The 12,241-nt window shown below is 47.1% G+C and overlaps 1 protein-coding gene across 5 annotated transcripts in view; it reads left to right on the top strand.

Moving 5' to 3' along the window:
• PC (pyruvate carboxylase) overlaps positions 1–12,241 on the top strand; it is a 250,421-nt gene that overhangs the window by 223,895 nt on the left and 14,285 nt on the right. For all 5 annotated transcript variants that reach the window (XM_028710546.2, XM_028710551.2, XM_028710549.2 and 2 more), the window contains 2 exons: positions 5,674–5,818; positions 6,279–6,368. In XM_028710546.2, coding sequence (XP_028566379.2) covers positions 5,674–5,818; positions 6,279–6,368 — 235 coding nt within the window. The remainder of the gene's footprint in view (positions 1–5,673; positions 5,819–6,278; positions 6,369–12,241) is intronic.

Genomic DNA, 12,241 nt, shown 5'->3' with positions numbered 1-12,241 from the left:
ACTCTGAGAAGCTGAACGAGATGGGCCATTGGCCTAATCTAGCAGGCTCTTCATATGTTCTTATGATGCTTCCGTGTACTTTCCCCTCCTCTTGAGTAGTCAACCTTCACCTTTCTGCCTGACTCACCATTCCCTCTGCTCTGGGGTAGGAGTTTTTTTGTGGAGAGGGGACCTGAGAGCCGGCCAGGAGCCCGTGATACTGGAGCTGGTCCTCAAGCAGAGATATCTGGGTCATCGGTTGGCCCCTCGGGGATCGCTGACCCTGTGGGGATCTGCCGGAGGGTCCTGCTCCTCCCTCTGAGGAGAGACCTCAGGTTGAGCCCTGACAACTCCTGGATTCTTAGGGGAAAGGAGGGCGGAATCTGAGGGAGTGTTGACTAGTGGTTAAGGTAGATAAATCCAAAAATTCCAGGGTTTTTCGATCTTTGCTTCAGCCTTCCCCAATTGGGTGCCTTGGTCCTCAATTCCCAGCAGCCCCAGCCAGCACAACCCTCATTTTAACTGAGCTGTGAGTTAAGGGCATTTGTCTGTATTTCAGCCTCTCTTTATCCTGCATTGCTGTGTCCAGGAAGAAAAACATTGACATTGGGCTTTAATCACCATTACCCGCTTGTCGTCGCCTCCAGTATTTATTTTACTGCATTTATATCTTTTCCTCCAAGGAACTCCATAGTGTACATGGTTCTCCCCTTTGTCATTTATTCCCCACAACAATCCAGTTAGGTAGGTTAGGCTGAGAGGCAGCAACTGAGCTCAGGGTCGCCCAGTGAGCTTCATGGCTGAGTGGTGGATTTGAACCCTGGTCTCCGATGACCTTGTTGACAGTTGTGCAGTTGCAACTCCGTCCGATGAGCATCAAATAATTTTGACAGGCTGATTTTTATTTTTATTTCCCCCAAAATTTTCTTTCAACCATGTTACAGCTCATAAATCCTCATTTGTTTGTGCAGATCTGCTTCCTCTTTTATGAATCTATCGATCTGGTCTTCTTTTTCTTCTGTTCCGTTGTTTGTATTGCTGAAAAAACGTTTCGTGCGAATCAATAGCGTTCAGGTTTTGAAGAAAGAAGGCTGTCTAATTGCAAGTGGCAGCTTCTCCCTCCCTTTTTGAATTATAAACACCCTCACACTTCTTTTCAAGACCTCAAAAGGCATCTGTGCTTGGATTGTGGGAGAGGAGGGGAGGGAAATTTAAATAAAATGGATTATTAACTGAGTAACTGGCCAAAACCCAGATCCATCAGCTAAAAATCATTTTGTTGATTGACCACCTTGGAGAAAAGTCTGCTGATGAGGGAGAGAACAGAGTCCTTTGTTAATCCCCAGAGAGAGACTAGGATGCAAAGAATTGAGCAGAGATGCTTGAGAACTGAAGCTCTCCAGGAATCTCTAGCAATGCGGACAGTTTCTGATCAGATAATAAGGAATAAGTGCTGCCCCCTTCTGGAAAAGGCTGTCCATACTGCAAAAAGAATATTTGTGTGTGTGTGTATCCCATCATTTCATTTCTGCAGACTTTCCTGCTTTTTCTTCCAATGATCTCAGATGTCAGTGGGAATTCCGCCAAGTTTCTAGGATATCCCTGCTTTTAGGAACTGCAGGCATCCATCAGATGCAATCAGATACGCATCAGATCCAACGTACCCGCATCTGAACTCAAGCATGCAAGATTCCTCTGGTGTGCGTGCGTGTGTGCTTAAATCTATGGATTGCCCTTTGAATTAAAATCAATTGTTATGTAGTCAGAAGTATCCAATTCCCACTCACACACTCTGTGCCAATTAACCAAGGAGCAGAAATATAGCTGCACTAGTTGCCATTCCAATATTTTATTCCTCCTCATCTGCAAAGCATAAAGCTTTTAAGTTATTTTGCTTATTCCATTTATAATTTGAATTGTAAGGCTCGCAGTTCTCAGAGCTGTTTCAGAGATAACTTTTCTCTGCGATGCCCCCTCGCATTTGGAATGACACCCCACCACCGGAACACGTCTCCTCACAACACTGATGTCTTTCTGGCCACATTTGTAGGAATTTAATTCTGATTAACCCAAAAACGAATAAGTAACGCTCTCAAGGGATTATGCAAAGCTAAACCTTTTATAGGCTTTTCCCATCAATTCATCATGTCCAAAGTGAAATGCAATGGAAGCCATTTTTAAAACCATCTAAAACGCAACAATAAAATATTATAATGAATGCCGTATGCTTTATTACAGTAAATGCAGTATGACTTCATTTATTTATATGTATGCTGTCATCTGCCTCCTTGGGACACAGGCCAGAAGACACGTCTCCCCTGCCTGTAGTTTGTCTCCCAAATCTAGTATATTGTGCTGATATAGGGAGGCTCCATTTAACTCCAGTGGCTGATAGTCATTCATAGAGCTACCTTCTGTGCAATTAGAGCAGCAGAAGAGGGCAATAGGGCCCTGATTGCATTTAAGAATCTGTGGGTCAGGAGGTTGGTTGTAGGGAGTTATAGCTCCTGGGTGTGAGATATTCAAGAAATTGGGGGGGGGGGGTCCACACACACACACTTGAAACAGGTAAGAATGAATTCTTAGCTTGAAGAATTTTAGCATAAAATTTTCCACTCCATTCCATCTGCTACCCTCCGCCAAGGCACAATTGTTAGAGGCTTTGCTTGATCTTTTCCAGACACACTTTTCTTGTCTGTACTGTAAATGGCATCATTTTATAAGATTTCCCCTTGCCTATTCAGTGTATGGACAGTTATGAAGTGCCAACTCCAGCTTCTAAGAGATTTATAAGCTAGGAATGGTTAAGTTCTGTCTCTTCTAAGCTAGTGACAAGGAATAATGCGCATCTCCATAGCTCCTTTCGGCACAGTTTGTGTGAGTTAGCGTCTGAGAAGGAGGTTGTAGACAGTCTGATTTTGGGGTGGGTAGCACTCCTTCTGAAGCACCTATTGCCAACTTGGTGCCCTCCAGATGTTTTGCACCACAACCCCAGCTCACGTTTGATACCAGTAGAACCAATTGCTGTTTAGGGCCTGTCTCCAAGGGCTGCCGCATATAGCAAGACAGATCTGGGGGGGGGGGGGGGGGGGAGCAGCCTCAACTCCTCTACAGCTGTTCTTTTGGAGGACAGAGCTGTCTGCCCCTCCTAAGCCAGCCTGCTGCCCTCCTGAGAATTGGAGGGACAAACAGTCCCATCGCCTATGTTAAAATAAGATTTAACTGTTTCTGTACATCAAAATTTGAGGGAGGGGGGAGCAGGAGGCAGTCCATGCCACACCCCAGCAGAAAATAGGATGTCCCTACATAACCTTTGTGTCTCTTCTGCAGTGTTGACTTGTTTTACTGTTTTATTTTATTTATAAATTTTCTAATCTGCTTTTCAACTTTTAAAAAACATACCAGTGATCTCAGCCAGGCATAAAAGTACCCTTGACTTTTGCCTGAGGTCGCCCTGTCACCCTTTGCCTGCGTTGACATTGAGTCATATTAGGATTTCCTGGGCTTTCACTATCAGTTTTTTGTTGTTGTTGTTGTTTGTCCCAGGTTAAAAGGAATGTTTTTTTAATGTTCCAGGGTAATAGGAACATTCTTAAGGATCAGGTTCATGGTTTGGGGTGCCAGTAGATGCAGCGCTTACTTTAGGTGCCCAAGTGGCATCTGGGCACAAAGGTTTTCTCCCTCTTTCTTAACACCAGAACTCTTAGAAGCTGTTGGAAGATTCAGGACAGATCAAAGAAAGGATTTCTTCATGAAGGGCATAGCTGAACTATGGAACTCCTTCCCACAGGAAGCAATAATGGCCACCAATCTATATGGCTCTAAAAGGGGATTGGACAAATTAATAGAGAAGAAAGCTGTCAGTGGCTACTAGAAACAATGGCTGTGTTCTGCATCCATGCTCAGAGACTGTAAATGCTTCTGAATACCAGTTGCTGGAAGCCACAGGAGGAGGGAGGGCTCTTGTTCTCAGGCCCTCGGGCATCTGGTTGGTCACTGTGAGAACAGGATGCAGGACTTGATGGGCCATTGGCCTGAGGATTTTCTCATGCTCTTATGCCTTTCGTCCTTTTGTTGCAGCTCCCACTAGACTGAGATAGCCCATCCACCGTTTTTTTAATGCTATAATCACATCCAAGTTTGACAAGTGTCATGTGTTGTAGGTGGGGCTGCATGGGAGCGGGTGGCGCTGTGGTCTAAACCACTGATCCTCTTGGGATTGCCAATCAGAAGGTCGGCGGTTCGAATCCGTGCAACAGGATAAGCTCCCGCTGCTCTGTCCCAGCTCCTGCCAACCTAGCAGTTTGAAAGCACGCCAGTGCAAGTAGATAAATAGGTACCACTGCAGTGGGAAGCTAAACGGCATTTCCGTGCGCTCTGGCACTCATCACGGTGTCCCGTTGCGCCAGAAACGGTTCAGTCATGTTGGTCCCATGACCTGGAAAGCTGACTGTGGACAAACGCCTGCTCCCTCGGCCTGAAAAGCGAGATAAGCGCCACAACTCCATAGTCGCCTTTTTTTTTTTTTTTTTTAACCACATGGGGCTGCCCTGGAAGGCTTCTGAGAAACTTCAACTGTGGGCAAAAGACCACTGCAAGGTTGCACAAGCCCCAGAGCACACTCCTTACCAGTTGAAACAGCTGTACTGACACACCATTGGTTTGCAAGCTGATTTTAAACTGATGGCTTTCAGGCCATTGTCTGCATGGGACCCCGATCCCTGAAGGACTGGTGAGCTTTCTGGGGCATTGCAGGCTGCATCAGGTGCCTTCAAAGGGGAGGCAGAAGAGAGGCACAGTGTTGTTGTGCCTTCTGCAGAGACACCTTCGCTGCTAAACTTGAAGTGCCAGGGTATTCAACTTCCTTTTTTAAAAAAAATCTGCCAAAGATTCTTTTATCTGCCAATAACTTTTGCCTGCATTGTTTTATTGTTCCATCTGGCGTTACATTTCTGACATCACTGGCGTTGCTGCTGTTGTTTCTGACCTGCTGTTACACGAATGAAATGTGCCATGAGTCTGACTTGCAGTGAATCTGACCAGACAGAGGTTGGCAAAGATGCCTCCTACTTCTCTGCTGCCATGGCATTGCCGAATTGCCATCCAGCAGAGCTTTTCTGGGTGGTAATTGGGCTGCTACAAGAAGTTCCTAGAACGGTTACATTCTTGGGAGACCCACGTAATAAATTTGCAAGGCTATTTAGTTAGTTAGTTACACTTATTTGTTGGTTTCATATTGTAATTTTGTATTGTGTAAATCACTTTATTCACACCTTTGCACACTGGAAGGTCAGCTAAGAAATATTTTAAATAATAATGGGAGGAGGAGGCCAAAGCTGGTCTCTCAGCTGATCCAATGGTTTGACCCTGCTTCCCCCCCCCTCTGCTACAGCCCAAGGGAATGACCAGCAGTTGTCAGGTGACAGCTGAAGGGGGAGGAGCCTGATGGAAGTGTTTTGTTTTTTTTCCAGCTGAGCTGATGGACTGGCCCTGCTTCCTTTCTCTTCCTCCCTCGGCTGTCGCCTGACACGATGGCTGCTGCCAGGTGACAGCAGGTGGAGGAATGGCAGTTGTTGCACAGATCTGGAAAGCTTAATGCTGACTGATAGTAGTGTCTAACCTGCCCACCCCCCCAAAAAAAAAACCCTGATGCGTGCCTCTTAGACCTCCCTCTCATCTCCCTTTTCCTTTCAGACCAACATCCCTTTCCTACAGAATGTGCTTGGCAACGACCAGTTTCTCCGTGGCACCGTGGACACCCAGTTCATCGATGAGAACCCCGACCTTTTCAATTTGCGACCTGGCCAGAATCGAGCCCAGAAACTGCTCCACTATCTGGGTATGTGGGGGTGGGAGAAGGAGGCAAGTGGAGGACCTCATCATGTGGGAGCTCAATTCCAATTTTAGCCAGGAGGAGAGCGAAATCAGGTTGGAATAGTCTGAATCACCTCATGGTTCATTCTTGGAAAGGTAGATGGACACTCACACTAACAGGAAACCATAACCTCTGACCTGGAAGCACTTCTGTGGCATGTGAGAGTAGGCTGTGATGAGGGGAGGGCTCTCTGGGGGTGCTTAGAGGCCCACTTTCCTCCCTTGCTTCACACATTCCAAGGGTTTCAGGATAGTTTCTGGAGCTGAACCAGCCTTTACCTTGTCCTGTGGCTTAAAGACCGAGCATATAGAAGAAAAAGCTTCACTGAAGCAGAGCCAGCAGAGCTTCTGCAGGATGTTGCTGTGAGCAGTTTCTGCCAGTCCCTGTCTTTATCTCAAAGTCTAACACAGCTTTTTCTTCCCAGGCCATGTCATGGTGAACGGACCCATCACACCCATCCCAGTGAACGCCAGGCCTTCGCCCATTGACCCAGTTATCCCTTCTGTTCCTCTGGGTGAGTTTGGGGATCTGACGGGAAGAGGCAGGCAGGCAGTGTGCCACCCCTAAAATAAGAGGCTAGACCTTTGGAACACTTTCTTCTCATCAATTTCCAGACGTACAAGGAATTTTTTTTCACCCTCTGACCTCTTCCCCTATTGGGGAGCATGCAGCATCTGAGAATCATGTTACCGTAGTTTTTCCCTGTGTGTATTTCAGATGCCAGACCCAGTCTTGCTTTCCATACAGGTGAAATAGCCCCATAGGCAACAATCTTCACCGGCTTCATTCTTCCCATGTGGAAAATCAAATTGCACAGTAATTTCTGTATCATAGTCCTGGGACCCTCTTTCTCCTCTGTCCCACCCCACTCCCACCCCCACAATTTTCCAGCTATACGCTCTTCCTATTTAAAAGAGGGCATCTCAGAGAACCCTGCAGGCAGAGACAAATTGAAATTTGACGTTTGGTTGGTACCAATCTAGGTGAGCACTGTGTAGGAGGAACGAGAGGCAGCTAGCCTAGATTGGAAAGCTTGCAATTTAATCCTCATACAGAGCTCTACAAACCTTCGGATGTGTCCAAATGCAGCCGCTTTGTCTGAGAGCATAAAAAGAGACTGTGGGATCAGGGCATCCTGTTCTCACAGTGACCAACCAGATGACTATGGGGATCCCAAAAGCAGATCTCGAGCATAAGAGCCCTCTCCCCTCCTGTGGTTTCCAGCAATGGATAGATTTCCTCTAAAGGAAAACCAAGCCAGACAGAATGGGAAGCCCCTGGTGGCTGCTTTAAAGTTAACCCATATAAACATCCAATGGGGGAACTCCTGTCCGTGCATTGTCACTTCCAGTCCATAATTGAGTTAGGCCAGGCCTGGTTCCAAAAAGGTACACTGAGAAGGAAGGGGCCCAAGACCTCCCTCCCTTGGGAAGAGGCCAGCCAGCCAGCCATTATTCAGATCCCTTATGAGGTACAGAGGTGGAAGAAAAGAGAAACATGGTAGTTCATTTAGTTAGTAAAGCCAGAGATGAATTGGAGATGAACTAGACAGAAGGTCAACAGAAGTCAGAGGACATAAGAACATGAGAAGAGCCTGTTGGATCAGGCCAATGCCTCATCCAGTGCAGCATCCTGTTCTCACATGGGCGCATTATGGGAAGCCTGCAAGCAGGGCCTCAGCGCTCTCACCTCTGGTGGCTTCCAGCAGATGGTAGCCATTGATAGCCCCCTCCTCCATGAATTAGTCCAACCCTCTTTTAAAGCCATCCAACTTCGTGGCCATCACCGCCTCCTGTGGGAGAGAGTTCCATAGTTAACAATGTGCTGCTTGAAGAAGTCATTTTTTTAAAAATCCGCCCCGAATCTTCCAGCACTGGATGTCCATGAGTTTGAGAGAGAAAGAAATTTCTCTATCCCCTTTCTTCATGCCATGCCTAATTAGTAAAACTCCTATCTCATTATCTCTTACTTGCCTTTAAGCTACAAAGTCCCAAACACTACAACCTTTCCTCATAGACAAGTTGCTCTATCCCCCTGATCATTTTGGTTGCCCTTTTTTGAAGCTTTTCTAACATTTTCTGTCTTCAAATATCTCATGATTTTTTTTAAAAAAAGAAGAAGTTTAAAAGCCACTGCCGTGGGGCAGGATACTGGCTTTGGGCCAGGGTGCTTTGGGAAAGCCTGTTTCATCCCTCTGACATTACCTCCCCAGGGCTGCTCTTAGTGATCCTGGAGAGATGGGGAGACAAAAATACTTGCATTGTCTCTCTTTCATTCTTTGAGGCTGTTAGCCATTTGGAGTGTATTGAGGGTGATCTGGATCAGGAAATGGCCCAATTTGGCCGTGATGGGGTGGAGTGGTTCTAACCCAGAATAAAAAGGCATGATGGCTATGCTCTGCCTCCATAGTCAGAGGGTGTAAATGACTCTGAATACCAGTTGCTGGAAACTGCAGAAGAGGGAGGTGTTCGAGTCCTTCTTGCCAGTTTCCCACAGGCTTCTGGTTGGCCATTGTGAGAACAGGATGCTGGGCTAGGTGGACCTTTGCTTGATCCAGGGAATCCTCCACAGTGGAATTCGTTCCTTCCTGGAGCGAAAAGTGCTGGGTTCCCAGGACCAAATGTCCCAGCCTGCATCTCACAGCAAGAACTGGGGTTGCTGCAAGTAAGGGGGGGGGCGGAATTCTCTGTCCATTTTGTTCACTTCACTCCGCTCTCTTTGGCTGAGGTGGGAGACAAATTGCTGCTCTGACTGATGGCATCCCTGATGGTAGGATTCCTGGGAGGGAGTTGGCACCCATGACTGGACTTTTTTGAGGTGGGTGGAAGTGGGGGATGCACCATCCTCCTGACAAATCTGGGCCAGATGCCTCTGGATCGCAGCCCTTTCCACCGCATAGCCAAGGGCTTTAGTGCAACTTTTGCCAAGGCACCAGAACGGATCCAAAGGGTAAGGCGTTGGGTGGCTGTTGGGGGCCATCTGGAAAATGTGTCATGAACGGAGGCAGGGGGAGAAGCAGAGGCGGCATGTGCCACATGACATGATGCATAATTTAAGGCTCTTCTGTCTCTTGGAGTTGCACCAGGGCCCATGAGCTGGATGCATTTCAGAGAAGGCTGCACACAGGCTTTCCCTTTCCAAGGCCTTGCGATTTGGAGTCTTGGTGGCCTGCAGTACAGGCAACTCCCCATTTATGTGCGTTCAAGGCACACACAAGCACAACCGTGTGCATCACCATGAACTCGGAAGTGGTACAAAACGGAGCAAAAAATGGCCCTAAAAAAGCACGAAAACAGCAAAAATGGCATCGTAAACAGTGCCTAGCAATCCCGCGGGCCTTTGCAAGTGCAATCCTAGGAGCCCTTGCGCCAACCTGGCATAAGAAAATAAGAAATGCCTTATACTGAATCAGACCATTGGTCCATCTAGCTTAGCATTGTGTACACGGCTTTAAATACCAGGATTGGGAACATGCTGAAGCCGGAATAAGTGGTCACAGTTCCTTCATGGAGGTTTCATAATCCATCAGCCAGCGCTTTTCTGATGGTTTGAACTTGCCCCTCACCACAGAGGGACAAATCTGTCAATTTTGGTTCCTCCCACTTTCCAATTTTCCTGTTCAGTTTTCCACATCTTTGCATCAGTTTGCAGCATCTGTGTAGCGTAGTGGTTAGATTGGGGGTCAGCAAACTTACCGCGCCTTGGGCCAGTGTCTCCAGCATCGATCGCACGGTAGGCCGGGGGGTGGGGAGCACGTGCCCATTCGCATGCGCACACGCTATTTCCAGTGCACTTCCTGGTCGGAGGAGCACCGGAAATAGCTTGTGTGAATGTGCACAGGCCTCCTTCTGGTGCTCTTCCGACCCAGAAGTGGGCAGCTTCGCAGCGCAGCGCCAGTAAAAGCGGGCAATGGCAGCGGGGGTCGCCACGGGCTGGATAAACAAGTCCCTCGGGCCTTAGTTTGGGGACCCCTGGGTTAGATTGTCAGACAAGGACCTGAAAGAGACCCGGGTTCAAATTCCCCCTTGGCTGTGAAGCTCACTGGATAAGCTTGGGCCAGTCACCTGCCTGCCTGACAGGGTTGTTGTGAGGATTAAATGAGGACAGGGAAAATCACCACCTTGAGCTCCTAGGAGAAAAAGGTAGGCTACAAATTATTCTCATTCTCATTCTCATTATCGTTATCATTAACGTAAGAGCCTGTCCATGAGTCCTAGAAAAAGTTTTCTCTATCCACTTTCTCCATGCCAGGCATCATTTTATAAGCTTCAATCATGTTGCCTCTTACTCGCCTGTTCTTTCAACTAAAAATTATCATCATCACCACATGAAAATGTGTCAGCATTTTTTTGTGCATTCCCCCTAACACCCACATCTTTGCAAGCAATTTCCCCTAATATAATGCATTTTTATGATACTTTCACTAATACTTGCATTTTATGTGCACGCTTTCCCTTGCTATGAATCCAGCATTGGGAACATTAAAAGAGGAACGAAAGGAGGACTCCTCTTACCTCTCCTTTAAAGCCCCATGCAGGGAAGGAACACCAGAACACAGCAGCAAGAGCTCTCTTTGGAATGCCTTCTGGCCAAATCAGGTTGGGATGATGGGCTGAGGGGTCCAAGGAGGGACTGTGCCAGTGAGCGACCAAGCCACCGACCGCTGGATCCCACCCCTCGTTGGAACTCCATGCCCTTCCACCCCTCAAGCTCCACATGGTCCAGTTAGTGTTTGAGACAAACAAAGCCGCATGCGCAGCGGTCCACAAGTGGTGACAATCAGCTGGTCGTTGGGTCTTGGGGGAAGCCCTTCTCAAGATCCAGCAAGCAGCAGGCCATTGGTGCTTTGCAGGCTGTCCTTCTCCCCACCTGGATCACATGAATGGCAAGTGGACAGCCCTGCCCACCTGTCAAACCTGGCCTGCGGTGAGGGAGATAACAGTCGGGCCCACTGCCCAGATCCAGTTCACCACCCCTCAACTAAGTCATACTCAGAGCAGACACACTGAAATCAAGTCCATTGATTTCAACAGGTCCCCGCAGAGTATGACTGACATTGGATATCGCTCAGTGTCCTTTTTCTACTTTACAACAAAATGGTGCTTATCATTCCCAGACAAAGGTGTTTTAAGTGTTGGGACAGCAGAAGCAAATCCCGATCCACTCCTGTAATCGCCACGGTGCTATGATTTGAGTGAGTTTTGGAATGCAAAACTGCACATGCTCAGAGTTGACAAACTTTGGGTGTCTATGTGTGTTTGTTTGTTTTGCCCAATTATTTGAGATGTAACAGCACTTGTAAAGCATGGTGGTGGTGGAAGAGAGAAGGCAAATATTAACTGTGTGCTCCACAGCTGAAGTAATAGATGTGGCTGTCTTTTTTTTTTTTTTTTAAGTGTTTTTGGGGGGGATACGTAAGATTATGGAGCTGAGGGTCTAAAATTACCAAGCAGCTTCTGTGAACTGGAATAGTACCTGGTGATGTGCTGTTCCATTCCACGCCCAGAGAAAAGCCTGCATTCTAAATGAATTATGCAGATGAAGCTAATTTGCATCGATGTGCATAATTCTGTTTAACCATGGAGTAAGGAGCGCCTGGCACCCTCTGCTTGAGTGGTTGGATCCTGTTTATTATCCGCAGATAGAAAATGCTAATACTTCACATTATATAGCAATTTCAGAGTATTCAGGGCATTTTGCATACCTTAACACAGTCGTCCTGAAAGCTACTAGGTCAGTGTATTGTAGATAAGGGTTCTAAGCCAGGGAGAGCCTAATGACATCTAGGGTGCTTCTGTTTGGGTGTTTATTGTGGCATGGGTGATAATAAGATGAAGGACCCTTTTTGCACCTTGGCCATTGTTGACATCCAAAGGCCAGACTCTTTTTACATTCCAAGGAATATCTGATATTTATTTTTATTTTAAAAAACCCACACACATACACTATTGCCTATGACCCATTTACAATCCTAGAATCATAGAACTGCAAAGTTGGAAGGGACCCTGAGGATTATCTAGTCCAGCCCACTGCAATACTACTGGATTGCAGCATTAAGCCCCTAGACTGGAAACACCCCCGGCGAGTTCATGGCAGAGGTGAGACAACCTTACCAGAGCAGAGCAGCGTGAAATAAGGAAACTGGGGAATTTCTCCTTCACCCACTTTGCAATGCCAAAGGTGTATTCCCAAATACAGTTGTACCTCAGAAGTCAAACGGAATCCGTTCCGGAAGTCCATTCGACTTCCAAAACATTTGGAAACCAAGGTGCTGCTTCTGATCGGCTGTAGGAAGTTCCTGCAGCCAATTGGAAGCCGCGTTGGACGTTCGGGTTCCAAAGAATGTTTGCAAACCGAAACAATCACTTCCAGGTTTGCGACGTTTGG

Source organism: Podarcis muralis, chromosome 16 (assembly GCF_964188315.1).
Source record: "Podarcis muralis chromosome 16, rPodMur119.hap1.1, whole genome shotgun sequence".
Classification (NCBI taxonomy): Eukaryota; Metazoa; Chordata; class Lepidosauria; order Squamata; family Lacertidae; genus Podarcis; species Podarcis muralis.
This window is presented reverse-complemented; position numbering and strand designations above follow the sequence as displayed.